At 42.6% G+C, this 17,031-nt stretch overlaps 1 protein-coding gene across 1 annotated transcript in view; it reads left to right on the top strand.

Annotated features, from left to right (window-relative positions):
• Positions 1–6,662: 6,662 nt before the first annotated feature.
• Positions 6,663–17,031, top strand: part of LOC146702260 (uncharacterized) — a 31,352-nt gene continuing 20,983 nt past the window's right edge. Inside the window, exons 1-3 of the mRNA XM_085468937.1 lie at positions 6,663–8,318; positions 13,475–13,580; positions 14,864–15,880. Coding sequence (XP_085325063.1) covers positions 13,563–13,580; positions 14,864–15,880 — 1,035 coding nt within the window. The 5' untranslated portion in view covers positions 6,663–8,318; positions 13,475–13,562. The remainder of the gene's footprint in view (positions 8,319–13,474; positions 13,581–14,863; positions 15,881–17,031) is intronic.

Raw genomic sequence — 17,031 nt, 5'->3', positions numbered from 1 at the left:
GCTGCATGAGGAGATAAAAATACAAAAAAAGGTTTTTATTGATCCTATAAATAATAAAATATACACAAAGTTAGCTTACGTGCAGTTTTGACTCTGGTACTTACTGCTCAGTATCTTATAAATGTCAAATATGGTTCTTATCAAGTGCTCAATTTAATTTTAATTACAACATCAAAGCTTGAGGTAAATACCCTACAGTATATATATAATAGAATCACTAATGAACTGATTACTTTAATGTTTTTGGCATACAATATGCAGTTATTAAAAACTCATGTCAGTCATGATAACTGTTTGGATTTCCATGTATCATATGGCTTGTGAAAATAAAAGGGAAGTGGTTTCAAAGTTAAAGACAGAACACCACTGTGTGGCCACTACCAGCTCCACCACCATCATCAAGTTTGCTGACGACACCGTCGTGGTGGGCCTGATCTCTGATAACAACGAGACGGCCTACCTGAAGGAGATTAGGAATCTGGAGAACTGGTGCCAGAGGAACAACCTCCTTCTAAACGTCAGTAAGACAAAGGAGCTGATAGTGGACTTCAGCACTAAGCAGGAGAGGAACTACCAGACCCCCGTCATCAACGAGTGCCCAGTGGAGAGAGTGGACAGCTTCAAATACCTCGGAGTTCACATCACGCAGGACCTGTCATGGTCCTGTCACATCAACACCGTGGTGAAAAAGGCCCGACAGCGTCTCTACCACCTCAGACGCTTGAGAGACTTCCAACTGCCCTCCAAGGTGCTCAGGAACTTTTACTCGTGCACCATAGAGAGCATCCTGGCGGGAAACATCTTAACCTGGTTCGGGAACAGCACCATGCAGGACAGACGAGCTCTACAGAGGGTTGTGCGGTCAGCTGAGCGCACCATCCGCTCCGAGCTCCCTGACCTGCACTCAATCTACAGCAGGCGGTGCTGGACCAAGGCCAGGAAGATCGTGAAGGACCTCAGCCATCCCAACAACAGACTGTTCTCTCTGCTGAGGTCAGGAAAGCGATTCCGCTCCCTGAAGACCAACACAGAGAGACTGAGGAGGAGCTTCTTCCCGCAGGCGATACGGTCTCTCAATCACACCACCACACAGTACTGACCCACACATACAGTTCTTACACACACACTGGACTTTCTGGACTTTGGTTTTGCACAACACTGGTCACTATATTCTTCATTTCCGGTTAATACTTGTACAGCTGCTGTTATTGTGTATATATTTATTTATATTTAGATTTCTTCATACATTCTTATATAGTTCTATATTGTGTATTTTGTCGTACAGTTATTTTATTTTCAACTTTAATTTATATATTTTATCTTATTCTTCCCAGTTAAATTTACCCTTCATTCTAATTTGTGTTGTACAGTTATTTCATTTTTAACCTTAATTTATATTTTATTCCTTCCTAGTTAAATTTACCCTTTTTAATGTTTCATATTTATTTCCTTTCTTATTCATAGCCTTTTCCTTTTTTGTTTTCTTTAGGTCACGAGCAGTTGTCCAAGCATTTCACTACATATCGTACTGTGTATGACTGTGTACGTGACAAATAAAATTTGAATTTGAATTTGAATTTGAACAAGCAGGATTAAATGCAGTGATGCATTTTGAGGGAGGAAGGTGATGCACAAGCAGGAGAAACCCTAGTTAAAAATACAGAAGTACAAGTGTGTGTAGTGTGTGTTTTAATATTTTCGTGCAGGGGGATTTCTGCAGTGCCACACAGCAAAATCTCCAGTGTGTCATGGTCCGGGTGTGTGCCACTGTGTCTCCCTCCGAGCTGGCGTCTCCACCCCTGGGAGGGGCTTCAGTGTTTTTGCTGATCGCTTACACCTGTGGGTAATTTAGCCGGGGACTCATAAGGCCAGCGTTCTCAATCTCTCTTCGCCAGATTCTCTGCTAACATCAGTCAGTGCAGGCCACCACCATGATTCCCTATGTATTTTGTGAATCACCTTGCCTCACTGTATGTTTGTTTTTTGTGTGCCTCTCTCTTAGCTACACCTAACTGCCAATCCCTGCCAAAGAGCTCCTACTTGGATATTGGACCATCTGGCAGTCCCACAGGCTATTACTCGAATCACCTACCTGCCTCTCTGCCTCCACGCCAGGAGTTTTTGGATTACACACCCGGACTACTCACCCCTCTACATCATCTCCGACCACCTGTGGCAAGTACGCAGTACGAAGGAGGATTCTGAACCAACAACATATTCATATGTCTCCTTATCCGTATCTGAACATCTGCACTCTGTTACAGTGACCCCGACCTTTTCCTGGATCTAATGTGACTTGCTTTCCAGTCCAGTTCCCGGAATAGCTGTCCCCTCTGACCCGGACCAGATTGTTACTTAGATTCAGTGGTGGAACGTCGTACTTGTCTAACTCACCTTTTGTTTATGAATATTTGTGAAGTCATTAAACATTATTCTTAAAATCTACTTACGTGCTGTTCGGCGTCCTGCATTTGAGTCCTGTCCCTCGTCTAAAACGGTCTCGGCCGTAACACAGTGTTAATTTAACACTGGAGATTTTGCTGTGCAGGACTCCACTTTCAGCCTTTTTTGAATAGAAAAATAATAATAATAATAAAAAATAAACGGTGAGCGCTCAACTACTCTGTGAGCTGTGAAGACAAGCAGGTGGTGACAAAACACCAAAATTTAAGCTGGCAACTGCCGCAGAAGAGCAGAAGAAGAATGATGTCCCTCTCTGACTTTCCGTACAGCCTACAGGCTGGTGCAAGCTTCCCGCATTTACCGCACATTGTTTGCGCTTGTGCATGCTGGTCTGCCGCCTGCTCTGAGCTTTCAAAGTCACCCATCTCAAAACTGCATTGGAGATGGGTGACTGCCAACAGTGGGGTGAGAGATGCAACATCTTCATGAAACCTAAAGAAGTCCATTCGCTTTCTTTCCAAGCTCCATCTACTTTGATGATGGAGAACCAAGGGCGTAGATTTGGCATGGACGGAAGGGACATGTCCCCACCAGCAATTATTGAATTGTCCCCACCAATAATTTGATCTCTTCGAGTAAAGAAAAACAAACCCGATGGTAAGAAAAAAAAACGATCTGTCAGCGTCTCATTCAGCGAGCGGTGCAGAAAGAGTTAAATTACGTTCTCTACTGGAGTCCTACGTCATGTGACAAATATGGCCAATGTGATTGGCTGAGCTTTTCAGGGAGCTCTGTTTAGTTTCAGCAGCGGCAAACAAACCTGCGCTGCCAGGAGGAGAGGAGGATGGCAGCGCAAAGGAAGAACCTGGATATAAGAAATTGGTTTTCAAAGAAACCTGTAAGTCACTTAAAGTCAAGTTCACTCATATATTGTGTCCGTCACAATAACGTTACAGGCTATGCTAGGCCATACATGCCAACACTCACGATTTTTCCGAGAAATCCCGAATTTCAGTGCCCCTCCCGAAAATCTCCCGGGGCGACCATTCTCCCCCCAATTTCTCCTGATTTTCCACCCGGACAACAAAACTGAAAACCATATCCCAGACCGGCCCGCCAATTCCAGTTTCCAACAATGGCTACTATTACTGCAGCTACTTGGTTTTAATATTACTCTTATTACTCTTTCTGGGTCGCAAAATAAACTTTTAACACATTTTCAGGCGAGAATGTAGCTGTGTAAACGTCAAATAACTTAAACGTGTTATTATTTGGCCTTTTTCAGTGCTTTAGTTGTGTTTTATTTGTTGGTGAGTAAATCGTTTTGGCTGAGATTAAAGTTATTAGATTAAATTAAATAAAATAAAACTTTATTAATCTCTCGGGAGGATTTTTCCCGGGTTTTCACACAGCTGAATAAACTGCTGTGTGAAAACAGCAGTTTATTCGACCATCTACGCCAGCGTCTGGTTATATTTTAGACAGCAAGGAGCAGACGGCAGGTGACGTAATTCTGAAGGCTAGACCGTCCAATTTCACAGTCGCTCATTTCCGGTCTACCTGGCTTTCGGAGGACCCGGCCCACTTAGACCACAAAGGCCGGGTCCTCAGGTGGGCGCAGCCTCTGAATTTGGACACCCCCGGCCTGTTTCCGGTAATAACGGTGACATTTAACTTATTTTATCTTATTTTATAAATAAACACTGTAAGATTCAAGTTTTTTGTATATATATGTACATGTATATCCCCCCAGCCCATTTGAATGTCTCCCTAATTCTGAGGTCTCAAGGTTGCCAAGTAGGTGCTAGGCTTGGTCCACATCAGTCTAAAATTGTATGTAACCATGAATAATGTGATGCCATGTCCACCAGGAGAGACTGGACAGTATAGATGTAAAACAAATATGCCAGCAGTTCATTTCAGCTAACGAGAGGAGCAGGCATGTGTTTGTTTTGTGGGGCATGTAGTCCATGTCTGTTGCTGTAACAGTAGTTCATGTTTAGAATAAAACATCCCAGCCCCCTATCTGATGTTGGTGTACTATAACTGAAGTAATGTTGTTAAGTCCTTAAAGTCATATTCTTTTATTGTCATGACTGTATTTGAAGCTATTTTTACTTTTGTATGATACCTGATTTATATGATATATGGCTGAAGTAAACTAAAGTCTGAAATACTTAGTCAGTCATTTGTTTAATAGTAATTTAACATTATATAATTCACATATAAAACTATGAATTGTAATTTTAAACGGTTTAAAAGCATGTAGAATAGCATATGTAGGCAAGTATATTTGTCCTTTTTTTTAATCAAGAAGCAAAAACAAAAAGGAGACCTGTTCAGTCCTTTATCATTAACTAGACATGTTTTGGATAGATTCAAATATCAGCATTGGTTGAATCTTTAAATGGTCTCTTTTATTTTCAAACTAAGTCAGTTTTCAGTGGGTGACTTTGAGTTTCCAGTTGAGATGCATGTTTTTGGATAGCTGGAAAAGTAGCTTTTACTTATAGAGCTCATGCAAAATAAATAAATCAAGTCCAGTTTTACTCTCATATCGGCCAGCATTTTGATTAGTTGTCTTCTTTCAATATCATACTTCTGACAATGCAATAAAACATTATTTCCTGTTCCCTACTGCAGTCACACTCCACTGTACAGTGTTTTCCTATTAAAAGTAATGTGGTATTAAAACCAGTGTGTCCGAATCTAAGTCGAGATATAACAGTCTCCTGTTTCTTCCTGTACTTCTCATGTCTCCCACTTTCCTTTGGATTTTGTAAAACCATCACCCTTTCCTCTCTTCCTCCCATTGCTTTTGCCAGCGTTCCTTCATTTTGTGCCGTATTCTACTCTTAATCTCTGTCCTACTAACACTAATAATCATATCAATTTTTCATCCACAGCGAGTAAAGTAGTGAACTTAGAGGAGCGAAACAAACTATTAGTGATGGCCAAATGATGCTTTCTGAAGCTTGTATTGAAAAATGGTTCATTACTCGAAGCTTTTCAACACAGTCCTCTCTGGTGACATCTGGTGGCCAAAAATATGAAGAGCCGCTTGAATCCACAAAATAAAACCAACTGCTTCATTATGATTGCCCACTCACTCTACAGAGTGGAATTTTCTCTGATATTGGGCCGCCGTTGTGTTGCTTTGAACGTGTATTTTTTGGGGTTAAAAAATGTGGTTTATTTGTGTAATGAATAATTTCGACCAGCAAATTTTCCTTGTTTAAACATGCACCATTGTGTGGTCTTTCTTTGCTTTTCACTTCTTGATGTTGGTAAATACAATAATTGGAAAACACGACGTTACATATAATATACATATAATACTGTACAACACATTATGGAGTATGATTCTGCTGTGAGGTCTTGTCTCCATGCACTTGTGAAATTAATCGCAAGACGGGTGTATTTATATTATATTAGGGAAATTTTCCCAGACATATTTCTGACCTGCGGGTAGAATTGATTGTGAAATGGAAAATGCTTATGAACTTGCAAACTAAAAACATGATGCATTTAAGGTAACCCTTTTTCATTTTTATTTAAGAAGAGAATTTGTTCCACTGTGCGATGGCTGAAACTGTTCCTTTTCGTGGAGATAATTTCTCCTGCATTAAGGAAAATCCCTTCACGTGGAACAGAAGAGGCTGGAGTGCAGAGAAACTGGTAGAGATGCAGTTATACAGTCTACCTGGGCCCCACAAACTCAGCTAAAGAGAATAAATACATTAAATTGCTGCACATTTGGCAGACTAACATTTTAAGATTAATTGAAAAATAAAATATATATATTTTAACATTAAATGTAACGAGTCAAATGGAAGTTTTTCTAAAGATATTTGATGATATTTATATTATGAAAAACAGATTTTTGGCATTTTGAGTTTTTCCCGTTTTCAGATAAAATAAACACGCACAAAACAAAAGCAAACAGCCAGAACACAAAGCTGGAAAACCCACCCGAATGACCAAAATGAACTCAAAATACTCCCACACAACAGAACCTCCTCTCTTCCTCGCTGGCTCCATGTCTCTCAGTAGAAATATCAGTGGTTTGCTACCTGTCACCATCAAAACACCACAAATCCTGCGAATTATTCACTTCCTTATAAACCATTGAATGAGACCCCGAAGCAGTCACGTTCTAAACAAAGCTTCGGACGTCACTGATCACATGACTCTGGCCAAACGAATCAAGCTTCATACAGAGCTTCTGAAGCAGTGTGTTGATTTTTTTGACACAGGCACCGGAGCATCAGCTTCAAGCGGACCATCACTACAAACTATACCACTACCAACGTTTCCCGCATCTGTTTCCTGGGTATTTTTGAAAACGCAGATTTTTCTATGCGTTTGCACTAGTGATGGGCAGATGAAGCCCCATGAAGCACTGAAGCTTTTCATCCAATTGGTTCACCCCAACGCGAAGCTTCATGAAGCTTCATTTGCTCTAGCAGGACACCTACTGGACGTAAAAATAATAGCTGGCATGAATTTGAAGAGTGTGGCATTTTGCACACAGCCTGTAAATGTCAACAACAAAAGGAGTGTGTAAAACATGTATATTGTAGTGATGGCAGTATACTGTGTATATTTATACTGGCAGTATGGGAAATGATTATTTGGAAATGCTTGAAATGGAAACGATCATTTACTGTGAGGTGAGGTGTGGTTGGGGTGTGGACAGTGGTTGTGCTTTTGTAACGTTGAGGTATGGACAGCTACACACTGCCTGTTCACATTTTATTCTGTAAAAACTAAATTTTCACTGCTTTTACGACCTTTTTAGTGGGGAGAACATAGCTAGGATTTAATGATTTAACAAATCTTTTAAATCCTTTGTCCTCCACAATGCTAAATGGCTGGGAGTCCTCAATCACCATGCTAACCAGGTCTTCATCTATTTGAGATTGTTCTCTGAGGAAAGACAATAAAGACAAAGCACAAATATAAATATCACACACGTAACTTATAACAGTTGTATAATATTGTTATATCATTTAGTAACATTACTGCATGCTATATTATCATTGCATTTGATGGCTCACCTGGTCTTGCTCCACAGTCGGTGTTCCCCTTATTCTCATGCAAAGCTCTGTAGTGCCTAAGCATGGATGAGGTGTTGTTGTTATATCCCAGCTCCCTGGCACATAGCAAACACTTCACCTTGTACAAAAGTACAGACAGCTTAACATAAATTGTATTGCACCATCAGTATCATGAAAATACATCTTCTGTAGAAATTTACATACCTTGTTGGGAGGAATAAGATCAAAATGTTCCCACACAGGGGAGGACATCCTCCTCTTCTTAGCTGGCTCCATTCTCTCCTGACTTTCTCTCCTCACTCTCATAAACCTCCAAACGGTCTCCAAACTCTCACTAACCGCAACTCTCCATCAAACACCCACATTTTGAATGAAGTCTGAGGGGTTTATATCGCTGTCATATCTCGCGGCAAAGTTCGAACCACTTCATGAACCAGTCACGTGGTACAGCCGGGCAGCGAGGCTTCGGACGTCATCATTTTCAGCTCCTCCCATAAATGAAGCAAGCCTCGATACGCGCATCGCGGAAACGCCCCCTCCATTACTCGACACACGCTCCGAAGCCTCGATACAGAACGTCACATCACTAGTTTGCACCTTTCGTCCACACGTAAACGGCGTTTTCGGACACTGAAAAACGCCTGCCAGGGTGGATACTTTCGAAAAGTCAGTTTTTGTGTTTACGTGTGCACGAGGAAAACGTGAAAAACGCAGCGTCAAAGGTGTGGTCCTATTTTGGCATCACACTGTGACTGTGACTATTTTGAAATCTCCGTTTTCAAAATACCCGTGTACGTGTGAACGTAGCCAAAGCTTCATCACGGAGTTTCTCTCGGTTTGTGGGCTCATCTAAAGGTAAGCACCGAGCTAACTTTACTGTGAGCAGGGCTCTAGACTAACTTTTTGACATGGGCGCACCGGTACGCCTAACTTTAAAAATTAAAGCTCCATAAATGCATACCTTTGCCTAATAACAAAGGCATAAATGTGTTTGGGGTTTTTTTCCCCCCACGTTATATCAGTTGCACGGAAGTAGCTGGCAACGGAAGTAATCCGGGCGCTGCAGCTTTAAGCAGCTGCGCGCGCTCCCGCGGACGGCAATCACTTTCTGGCAGACAATCACTTTTGGGCACAACACCGGCACAAAAGTTAGGCGCACTCAAATTTTTCAACCGCATCGCTTAACACCGCAGTTTTACATGTGCACTTTCTTTGGGGGGGGAGTCCATACAGACAATATTCATTTCTAAATTATTAACTAACAAACTTGTGCTTAAAGTGCTTTGTCAATATTGTAGAAAATGTTAAACTTAATCATCATTTCGGCTCCTCTGACGACCTGTTTGCTGCTGTCTGCTGCTGAAAGACAGTGGGGAGAGGGGACACTTGGGCAGTGCATTTATTGCAGCATATAATGTGTTTCCTGGATACACTGTGCTTTTTCCGAGCACTGGCTATGAATTTCAGAAGGATCAGGCCTTAACTTAACAAAAAAGTTATCAATAGTTCTTTTCATCCACAGCTACATCCACTTCTCTCAGGCCTAGGCTGCTCACTAGGGCTGGGTATCATCACTGATTTCTATAATCCATTCGATTCCGGTTCTCAAAGACTTGATTCGATTCAATTTAGCCTCAGACAGTCAGAAATATTATAATTCTGATCATTTATCAGTACTGATACATGTGAGACTTCATCAGAGAGAGAGCTGTGCAGGAAGTGTGATTTTTATCGTGGTGGAAGCAAAACAGCAAAAGTCAGAGGGAATTCATGACGACATTGATCAAATGTGAAGCGCAGTTTGCTGCTCCTTTGCTGCTGGCTCGGTGAATCTTGGTTGGAGAGAGACAAAACCTGCAGCTCAGAATCAGCGCAAAAAAGACGTAAACACAGAGCGGAGCCGACACATCAGAATCGCTAAGCTCCGACAGTGTGTCCGTGTTCGGGCCGTCGAAAAGCCTATAAAGAGCAATATGAATTTCTTTAGAAATTACCGGAATGAAAATGTGGAGAGCACACCAACAAAAAACGATGGCAGAGAACTCTATATCAGCTCGTCTCACCACTGCTATCCAAGCTTGATGTCTTCGTTTGGTTACATCAGATACGTGAGATTCCTCACGTTGCTTCCAGGAGGGGAAACGATAAAAAGAGCCCATTTTCCAGGTTATTCCCTTCCCGATCTTGGGATCTAACATTGCAACTGACAACACAGCAAGTACGAGCCATAGCTGATGTTTCCGTGTGCTTTCACTCCTGTAGCCATTTGTTTCGCCTACTAAGATGGCAGCTCAACGAAAAATCATGACCACGCCCCCTACCATGACATCACGCTCCAAAGCCTATGGTTTTGCGGGCCAAATGTAATTGGGCTGCGGGCCAAATTTGGCGCGTGGGCCAGAGTTTGACACTCTACAGCCTGATTTCTATTTGAAGTGATAACAGGAAATGGATGAGAGCGATCTGCTGCAGTATCAGGGTCACAATAAACTTTATTGTCCAGCTGCTGTGGATGAACACATGAGAGGAAGTGAACTCCTACAAAGTCTCATTTTAATGAGTCTGACTGCTGTAAAGTGATGCACAGGAAGATGTTAACAAAAACTATTCTATGAAATGAATGTTTAGCATCAAGTGAATTCAGATGTTCTGTTCAGTTTTCTTTCTATAGGCAAGGCAAGTTTATTTATATAGCACCATTCAACAGCAAGTTGATTCAAAGTGCTTTTCAGAGACATTAAAAAACAAAAAAATAAAAAGCATGATTTAAAAAGGGGGGGGGGGGGGCAGTACATAAAATCAGTAGTTAAAATGTAGGTTTTGAAATTTAAGCTTAAAAGTAAAACCGTGCAGATTTGGTGCTTTATTCAAATGCAGCTGAGAACAGGTGAGTCTGCAACTTGGATTTAAATAAACTGAGTGTTTCAGCTGGTCTGAGGCTTTCTGGGAGTTTGTTCCAGATATATGGAGCATAAAAGCTGAATGCAGCTTCTCCATGTCTAGTCTCACAAGATTTCTACAACCAATCAGAGTGAAATTTGTACTTTGTGTTGTCAGATGAACATCAGAATCAGAATCGTGTTTATTGGCCAAGTATATGTGCAGACACATACAAGGAATTTGGTTCCGGTAGATGGAGGCTCTCAAGCACAGCAATGTAAATCACACATACATACACAAAGCTGTGTAAACAAACTATAAATAACTAATCTAAACTTATATACATAAAATACAGAAATGAAGTGAGGTGGAATGAATACTGCAGAATGTACATAAGGTGCAGTTGCAGTCTGGCAGTGGGAGCAGTGTGACAGGTCAACTGTTTAGGAGGGAGATGGCGAGGGGAAAGAAACTGTTCCTATGTCGGGTGGTCCTGGTCTGCAGGCTTCTGTACCGTCTGCCAGAGGGCAGCAGATCAAAAAGTCTGTGTCCAGGGTGTGAGGGGTCTGTGATGATGTTTCCCTGCCCGTTTCCTGGTTCTTGAGAGGTACAGATCCTGGATGGAGGGCAGGGGGGCGCCGATGATCCTTTCTGCTGCCCGTACAGTCCGCTGCATTCTGCTCTTGTCCTGTTTAGTGGCTGCTCCATACCAGACTGTGATGGAGGAGCACAGGACAGACTCAATGACCAGTGTAGAACTGGATCAGCAGCTCCTGTGGAAGACTGTACTTCCCCAGTTGTCTCAGGAAGTACATCCTCTGCTGGGTCTTTTTGAGGATGGAGTTGATGTTGGTCTCCCACTTCAGGTCCTGGGAGATGGTTGTACCCAGGAACTTGAAGATCTTCGCAGTTGACACAGGGCTGTCTGATATGGTGAGGGGGAGCAGAGTTGAGGGATGTCTCCTGAAGTCCACTGTCATCTCTACAGTTTTAAGAGTGTTCAGCTCCAGATTGTGCTGACTGCACCAGAGTACCAGCCGCTCAACTTCCTGCCGGTATGCAGACTCATCACCATCCTGAATGAGGCCAATGACAGTGGTGTCATCTGCAAACTTTAGGAGTTTGACAGCCGAGTTCTTGGAGGTGCAGTCGTTAGTGTAGAGGGAGAACAGTAGTGGTGAGAGGACACATCCTTGAGGGGCACCAATACTGAGGGACCGGGTTTCAGAGGTGATCTCCCCCAGCCTCACTTGCTGCTTTCTGTCTGTCAGGAAGCTGGTGATCCACTGACAGGTAGCTGGAGACGCGCTGAGCTGGGAGAGTTTGGAGGAGAGAAGTTCAGGCACAATGGTGTTAAAAGCCGAACTAAAGTCCACAAACAGGACCCTGGCAACAGGACCCTGGCATAAGTTCCCGGGCGGTCGAGGTGTTGCAGGATGTAATGCAGCCCCATGTTCACTGCATCATCCACCAACCTGTTTGCCTGGTAGGCAAACTGCAGAGGGTCCAGCTGGTGGTCTGTAATGTCTTTCAGATGGGCTAACACTAGTCGTTCGAAGGATTTCATGACCACAGACGTCAAGGCGACAGGTCTGTAGTCATTCAGTCCTGTGATGGTGGGTTTCTTGGGAACAGGGATGATGGTGGAGCGTTTGAAGCAGGAGGGAACTTCACACAGCTCCAGGGATGTGTTGAAGATGCGAGTAAAGATGGGAGCCAGCTGTTCAGCACAGGTTTTGAGGCAGGAGGGTGAGACACCGTCTGGTCCGGGGGCTTTCCTGCGCTTCTGTTTCTGGAATAGTCGGCTCACATCCTGAGTGTGTATTCTTAGTTTCAGGGAGGAAGAAAGGGGGGTGAGAGGTGTGGTGGAGGTGGTTGAGTCTGGATTGGAGAGGGTGGTGGTGGTCGTTGGGTCTGGATTGGGGAGGGTGGGGGTGGTCGTTGGGTCTGGATTGGGGAGGGTGAAGGGGGGGAGAGGTGGAAGGTGTGTTGGGGGTCAATGTCTGAAGCAATGTCCCTGGGGAGGGTGGGGCGTGGGAGTCTGTCCGTCTCAAACCTGCAGTAGAAAGTGTTTAACTCGTTGGCCAGGTCTTTGTTTCCTTCAATAGTGGGTGGGGGGCGTCTGGTGATTTCCTGCAGGCCCCTCCACACTGACGCTGGGTCGTTGACTGAGAGCCGTTCTTCCAGCTTCTGGGAGTAGATCCTTTTAGCTGCTTTGATCTCCTTGGTCAGTGTGTTCCTAGCTTGCTTGTACAGGACCCTGTCACCACTTCTGTAGGCGTCCTCCTTGGCCTTACGAAGATGTTGGAGTTTAGCAGTGAACCATGGTTTATTGTTGTTGTATGTGCAAAAGGTCTTTGTGGCGCAAACACGTCTTCACAGAAACTGATGTATGATGTCACAGTGTCCGTGAGCTTATCTAGGTTCTCAGATGCAGCTTCAAAAACAGTCCAATTAGTGGAGTCAAAACAGTCCTGCAGTTCCTGCTTTGCTGCGTTAGTCCACTTCTTCAGTTTTCGCACGTTTGAGTTTTTGCCTATAAACTGGAATAAAATGGACCATGCAGTGATCAGAATGTCCCAAAGCTGCCCGGGGCACAGAGCGATAGGCATCTTTTAGAGTGGTGTAACAGTGATCCAGTATGATGTTGTCCTTGATGGGGCAGTTTATACAGTATGCTGTCTGTATTTAGGGAGTTCGTAGTTTAGGTTTGCTCTGTTAAAATCCCCAAGAATAATTGTAAAGGAATCCGGGAATTTCCTCTCCAGGGTAGTAATCTGGTCAGCCAGCTTGCACAGTGCGTTGTTCGCGTTGGCCTGTGGAGGGATGTAAACTCCGACCAGCATGAAGGAAGAAAACTCCCGCGGTGAATAAAAAGGTTTACAGTTGATGAAAAAACTTTCCAAGTGTGGGCTGCAGTGTTTCTGTAACACTGTGACATCAGTACACCAACCTTCATTAATGTAGAAGCAGACTCCACCACCCTTTGTTTTCCTTGAGAGCTCTGTTTCGCGGTCCGTCCGGTGAAGTTGGAAGCCCGGCAGATTTAAGACAGCGTCTGGGACTCGCTCACCGAGCCAGGTTTCAGTGAAGCAGTGTGGAGCCTAACAAAGATCTGTTTTGTGTCCCAGCTGATCAGCAGGAGGAGAAGAGTCTGACGGAGCAGCAGAGGAACATTTTCAGCCATCTGGGTTCAGCTGAGTCACTACAGAGGAAACAATGAGCTCAACACAGAAGGTGAGGAAAATATCACAGTTTCACCAAATAATCAGTCGCGTCTAAAACTCTCATCCTCCCAACCTGTTATATGACTGTGTTGTATTTTATTATGTACTATGTTTTTTTTTATTTTACATCTATTATGTTTACAAACATCAAGAAGTCACAAGCAAAGAGAAACCACACCATAGCACATGTTTAAATAAGGATATTCATCAAAATTATTTATTAATGAAATTTCAAAACCTTTTCAATCACACAGAAAATACATGTGCAAAGCAACACAACAGTAGCCTGATATCAGACAGAACTGTCACATGATACTAAACATAATGAAGCGCTTCATTATAATTTGTAGATTCAAGCTGCTCTTCATATTTTGACCAGCAGATGTCACCAAAGAGGACTGTTGAAAAGCTTCAAGTAATGACAGTTTGTTTCACGACTGCATTTCAATCGGGGAGGGTTTTATCAATTAAAATTGATTGTAGCTTGGATAACATGATATCAATTGATTAAAATCCTGAAAACGCTACAATCTCAGGTTAAACCTCAGAAAATTTCAACAACCACCAAACGGCTAAAACAGTAAATGAGAGCAGGTGCACGGATTCTGCACAAAGACGTCCGTGCCATCGGGGCTGAAAGCCGGCAGCTCACTGATTCTGATGCGTTCGCCGGTCCGCTCTTTGTGTTTACGTCTTTTTCGGCGCTAGATTCTGAAGCTGCCGGTTTTGTCTCTCTCCAAAATAAAATTTATTAAACCAGCAGAATTCTCTCTCTCCATTGTTTACAGCTCTGTCGGGTGCTGTTTTTTGTTTTTTCACTTCGAGCAACAAAGCCTAATTTCTGCTGTTCAATACAGAACAAATGTAAACTTTTTAAAATTATGCAAAACGTTTAGCCGTGTCTGTAATAAAACCTCTGTAACTTTGCTCTGCTTCACTTCAGCAGCATCAGGTAATGTTCATATGTTGATTAATGGTTTTCTTTCGTGTTTGATCCACTGCAGAATATTTTTAAACCCAGGCCAGAAAATTCTCCTTCATGTTTTTCTGTTTTATCCTCAGTTACTTTGACACAAAGGCATCTGCTGTGATGCTTACACCTCTGATGAAGTCTCACACATGTCAGCTTTCATTTTAGAAATATAAAATACAGATATGTACTGATAAGTACATAGTGATCAGAATTCTAATATTTCTGACTGTCTGAGGCAAAATTTCCCTGAATCGAAATCAGTGATGATGCCCAGCCCTACATTTCACTCACTGCCTGTGTTTGTATCTCTGTCACTGCAGGACCAACATGGAGCGAGAAGTCAGCGCTCTCAGGAGGCCGACAAACCTCACAGAACAAAGGGGGAGAAGAAATACACCTGTGATGAGTGTGGGAAAGATTTTACTAAGAAGGATTCACTAAAAACCCACCAACTCATCCACACTGGAGAGAGACCGTTCAGCTGTGACGAGTGTGGACAGACTTTTTCCTGGAAGGATAGTCTAAAAAAACACCAACTCATCCACAGTGGAGTTAAAGCGTACAGCTGTGATGAGTGTGGGAAAGATTTTACTAGGAAGGATTCACTAAAAACCCACCAACTCATCCACACTGGAGAGAGACCGTTCAGCTGTGATGACTGTGGAAAGTCTTTTACCCGGTTTGGAAGCTTAAAAGCACACCAGCTCATCCATAGTGGAGTTAAAGCATACAGCTGTGACGAGTGTGGAAAGAGTTTTTCCTGGAAGGGTAGTCTAAAAAAACACCAACTCGTCCACAGTGGAGTTAAAGCGTACAGCTGTGACGAGTGTGGGAAGGATTTTCTTAGGAAGGCTTCACTAGAAAACCATCAGGTCATCCACACTGGAGAGAGACCGTTCAGCTGTGACGAGTGTGGACACACTTTTTCTCGGAAGAATGGTCTAAAAAAACACCAAGTCATCCACAGTGGAGTTAAAGTGTACAGCTGTGATCAGTGTGGCAGAGCTTTTACTCAAAGTGGCCACTTACAGAGTCATCTAGTTACCCACTCTGGAATTAAAGCATACAGCTGTGACATTTGTGGAAAAACTTTCAGCCTGAAACAGAGCCGAAATACACACCTACGCATTCACACCGGACATGATGTGTACAGCTGTGAACAGTGTGGCAAAGAGTTTACAACAGACGCAAAGTTACAACGTCACATGTTTACCCACTCTGAGGAACTACCTTATAAGTGTGATCTGTGTGAGAAGACTTTTAAAGCTCCACATTACCTGAGACAACACCAACAGATCCACACCAGAAAGAGACTCTACAAGTGCAGTTACTGTGAGGTATGTTTTTATATTTTTATCGTGTCATTTTAGCCTGACTGTTTGGAACAACTCTGCTCATTAAACCGTGTTAGCATGTTGCTAACACAATTTAATAAGCAGAGTTCTACAGAATGGAGAGACGGTGTTGTGTGATTATTCAGATTTTCATTTTAGTTATCATTTTTGTTTAAATGATCCTAAAAAACTAAACTGAAAGTGCTGAAAACTGATATGGTGTTATTTAAAATTCACGTAGTTTCATGGTATTCAATTCAGTTTTATTTATATAGCGCCAAATCACAACAGTAGTTGCCTCAAGGTACTTTATATTGTAAGGTAGACCCTACAACAGATTTAGGCAACCTTTCTGATGGCCAGTGCCATTTAAAATTTCCTCAGAAGTCAGTGTGCCATATGATTGTATTAGCAATAAATTTAATAACGCTCTATATTAACAGTTACACACTACATAGAACAACTTTATAGAATTATATTTGTTCACAGATGTTGACAGCTATCAGCGAATAGTTAGCAGCTATTTTGAAACAAAAAAAAAGACACTTTTTATCCATAACAAGAACTCCACAACAGCAAATACAGAAAATACAAATGCTATTTATGGTCTCCTCACAACAATGATAAGAAAAATAAACTGGGCCAATATGGCATGTTTGTTAATACAGAGATACACATGCTAATGTGATCTCTGGTCTCCCACTCGGAGACACAGGTCTCCCAGTGTCCAGCATTCAGACGGCTACGTGAGGACACTCTTCATGTGAGAGAAAATCTGCTCACACAGATATGTAGAACCAAATACTGTCAACAAGGCCTCTGCAATGTTCTGAAGACAGTTAAACTTGTCAGGTAGTGTCCAGCAGGTGACAATGCAAGCTCCGTGAACACGCACATCTATGGATTCCAGCTGCTTCTATACATTTCATGTCAGATAAAAACTTTGGTTGTAAGCTTCAGATAATTATTTAATAACAGCCAGACATTTTAAATGAGAATAAGAAAATATTTCTTTGTGCCCCCCTTTCCCTGTTAATGCCCCACCTGGCCCCCCTGGCAAAACTTTGCTAGACCCGCCCCTGCACAGTTACCAGCTGTCAGTTACTTAGAAAAGGATCCTGGTGTTATTTGTCTCTCAGAAACAGTTCATAACT

Source organism: Copadichromis virginalis, linkage group LG9 (genome assembly GCF_057382275.1).
Source record: "Copadichromis virginalis isolate Kocher_CV1m ecotype Utaka linkage group LG9, C_Virginalis_male_GT1.1, whole genome shotgun sequence".
Lineage (NCBI taxonomy): Eukaryota > Metazoa > Chordata > Actinopteri > Cichliformes > Cichlidae > Copadichromis > Copadichromis virginalis.
This window is presented reverse-complemented; position numbering and strand designations above follow the sequence as displayed.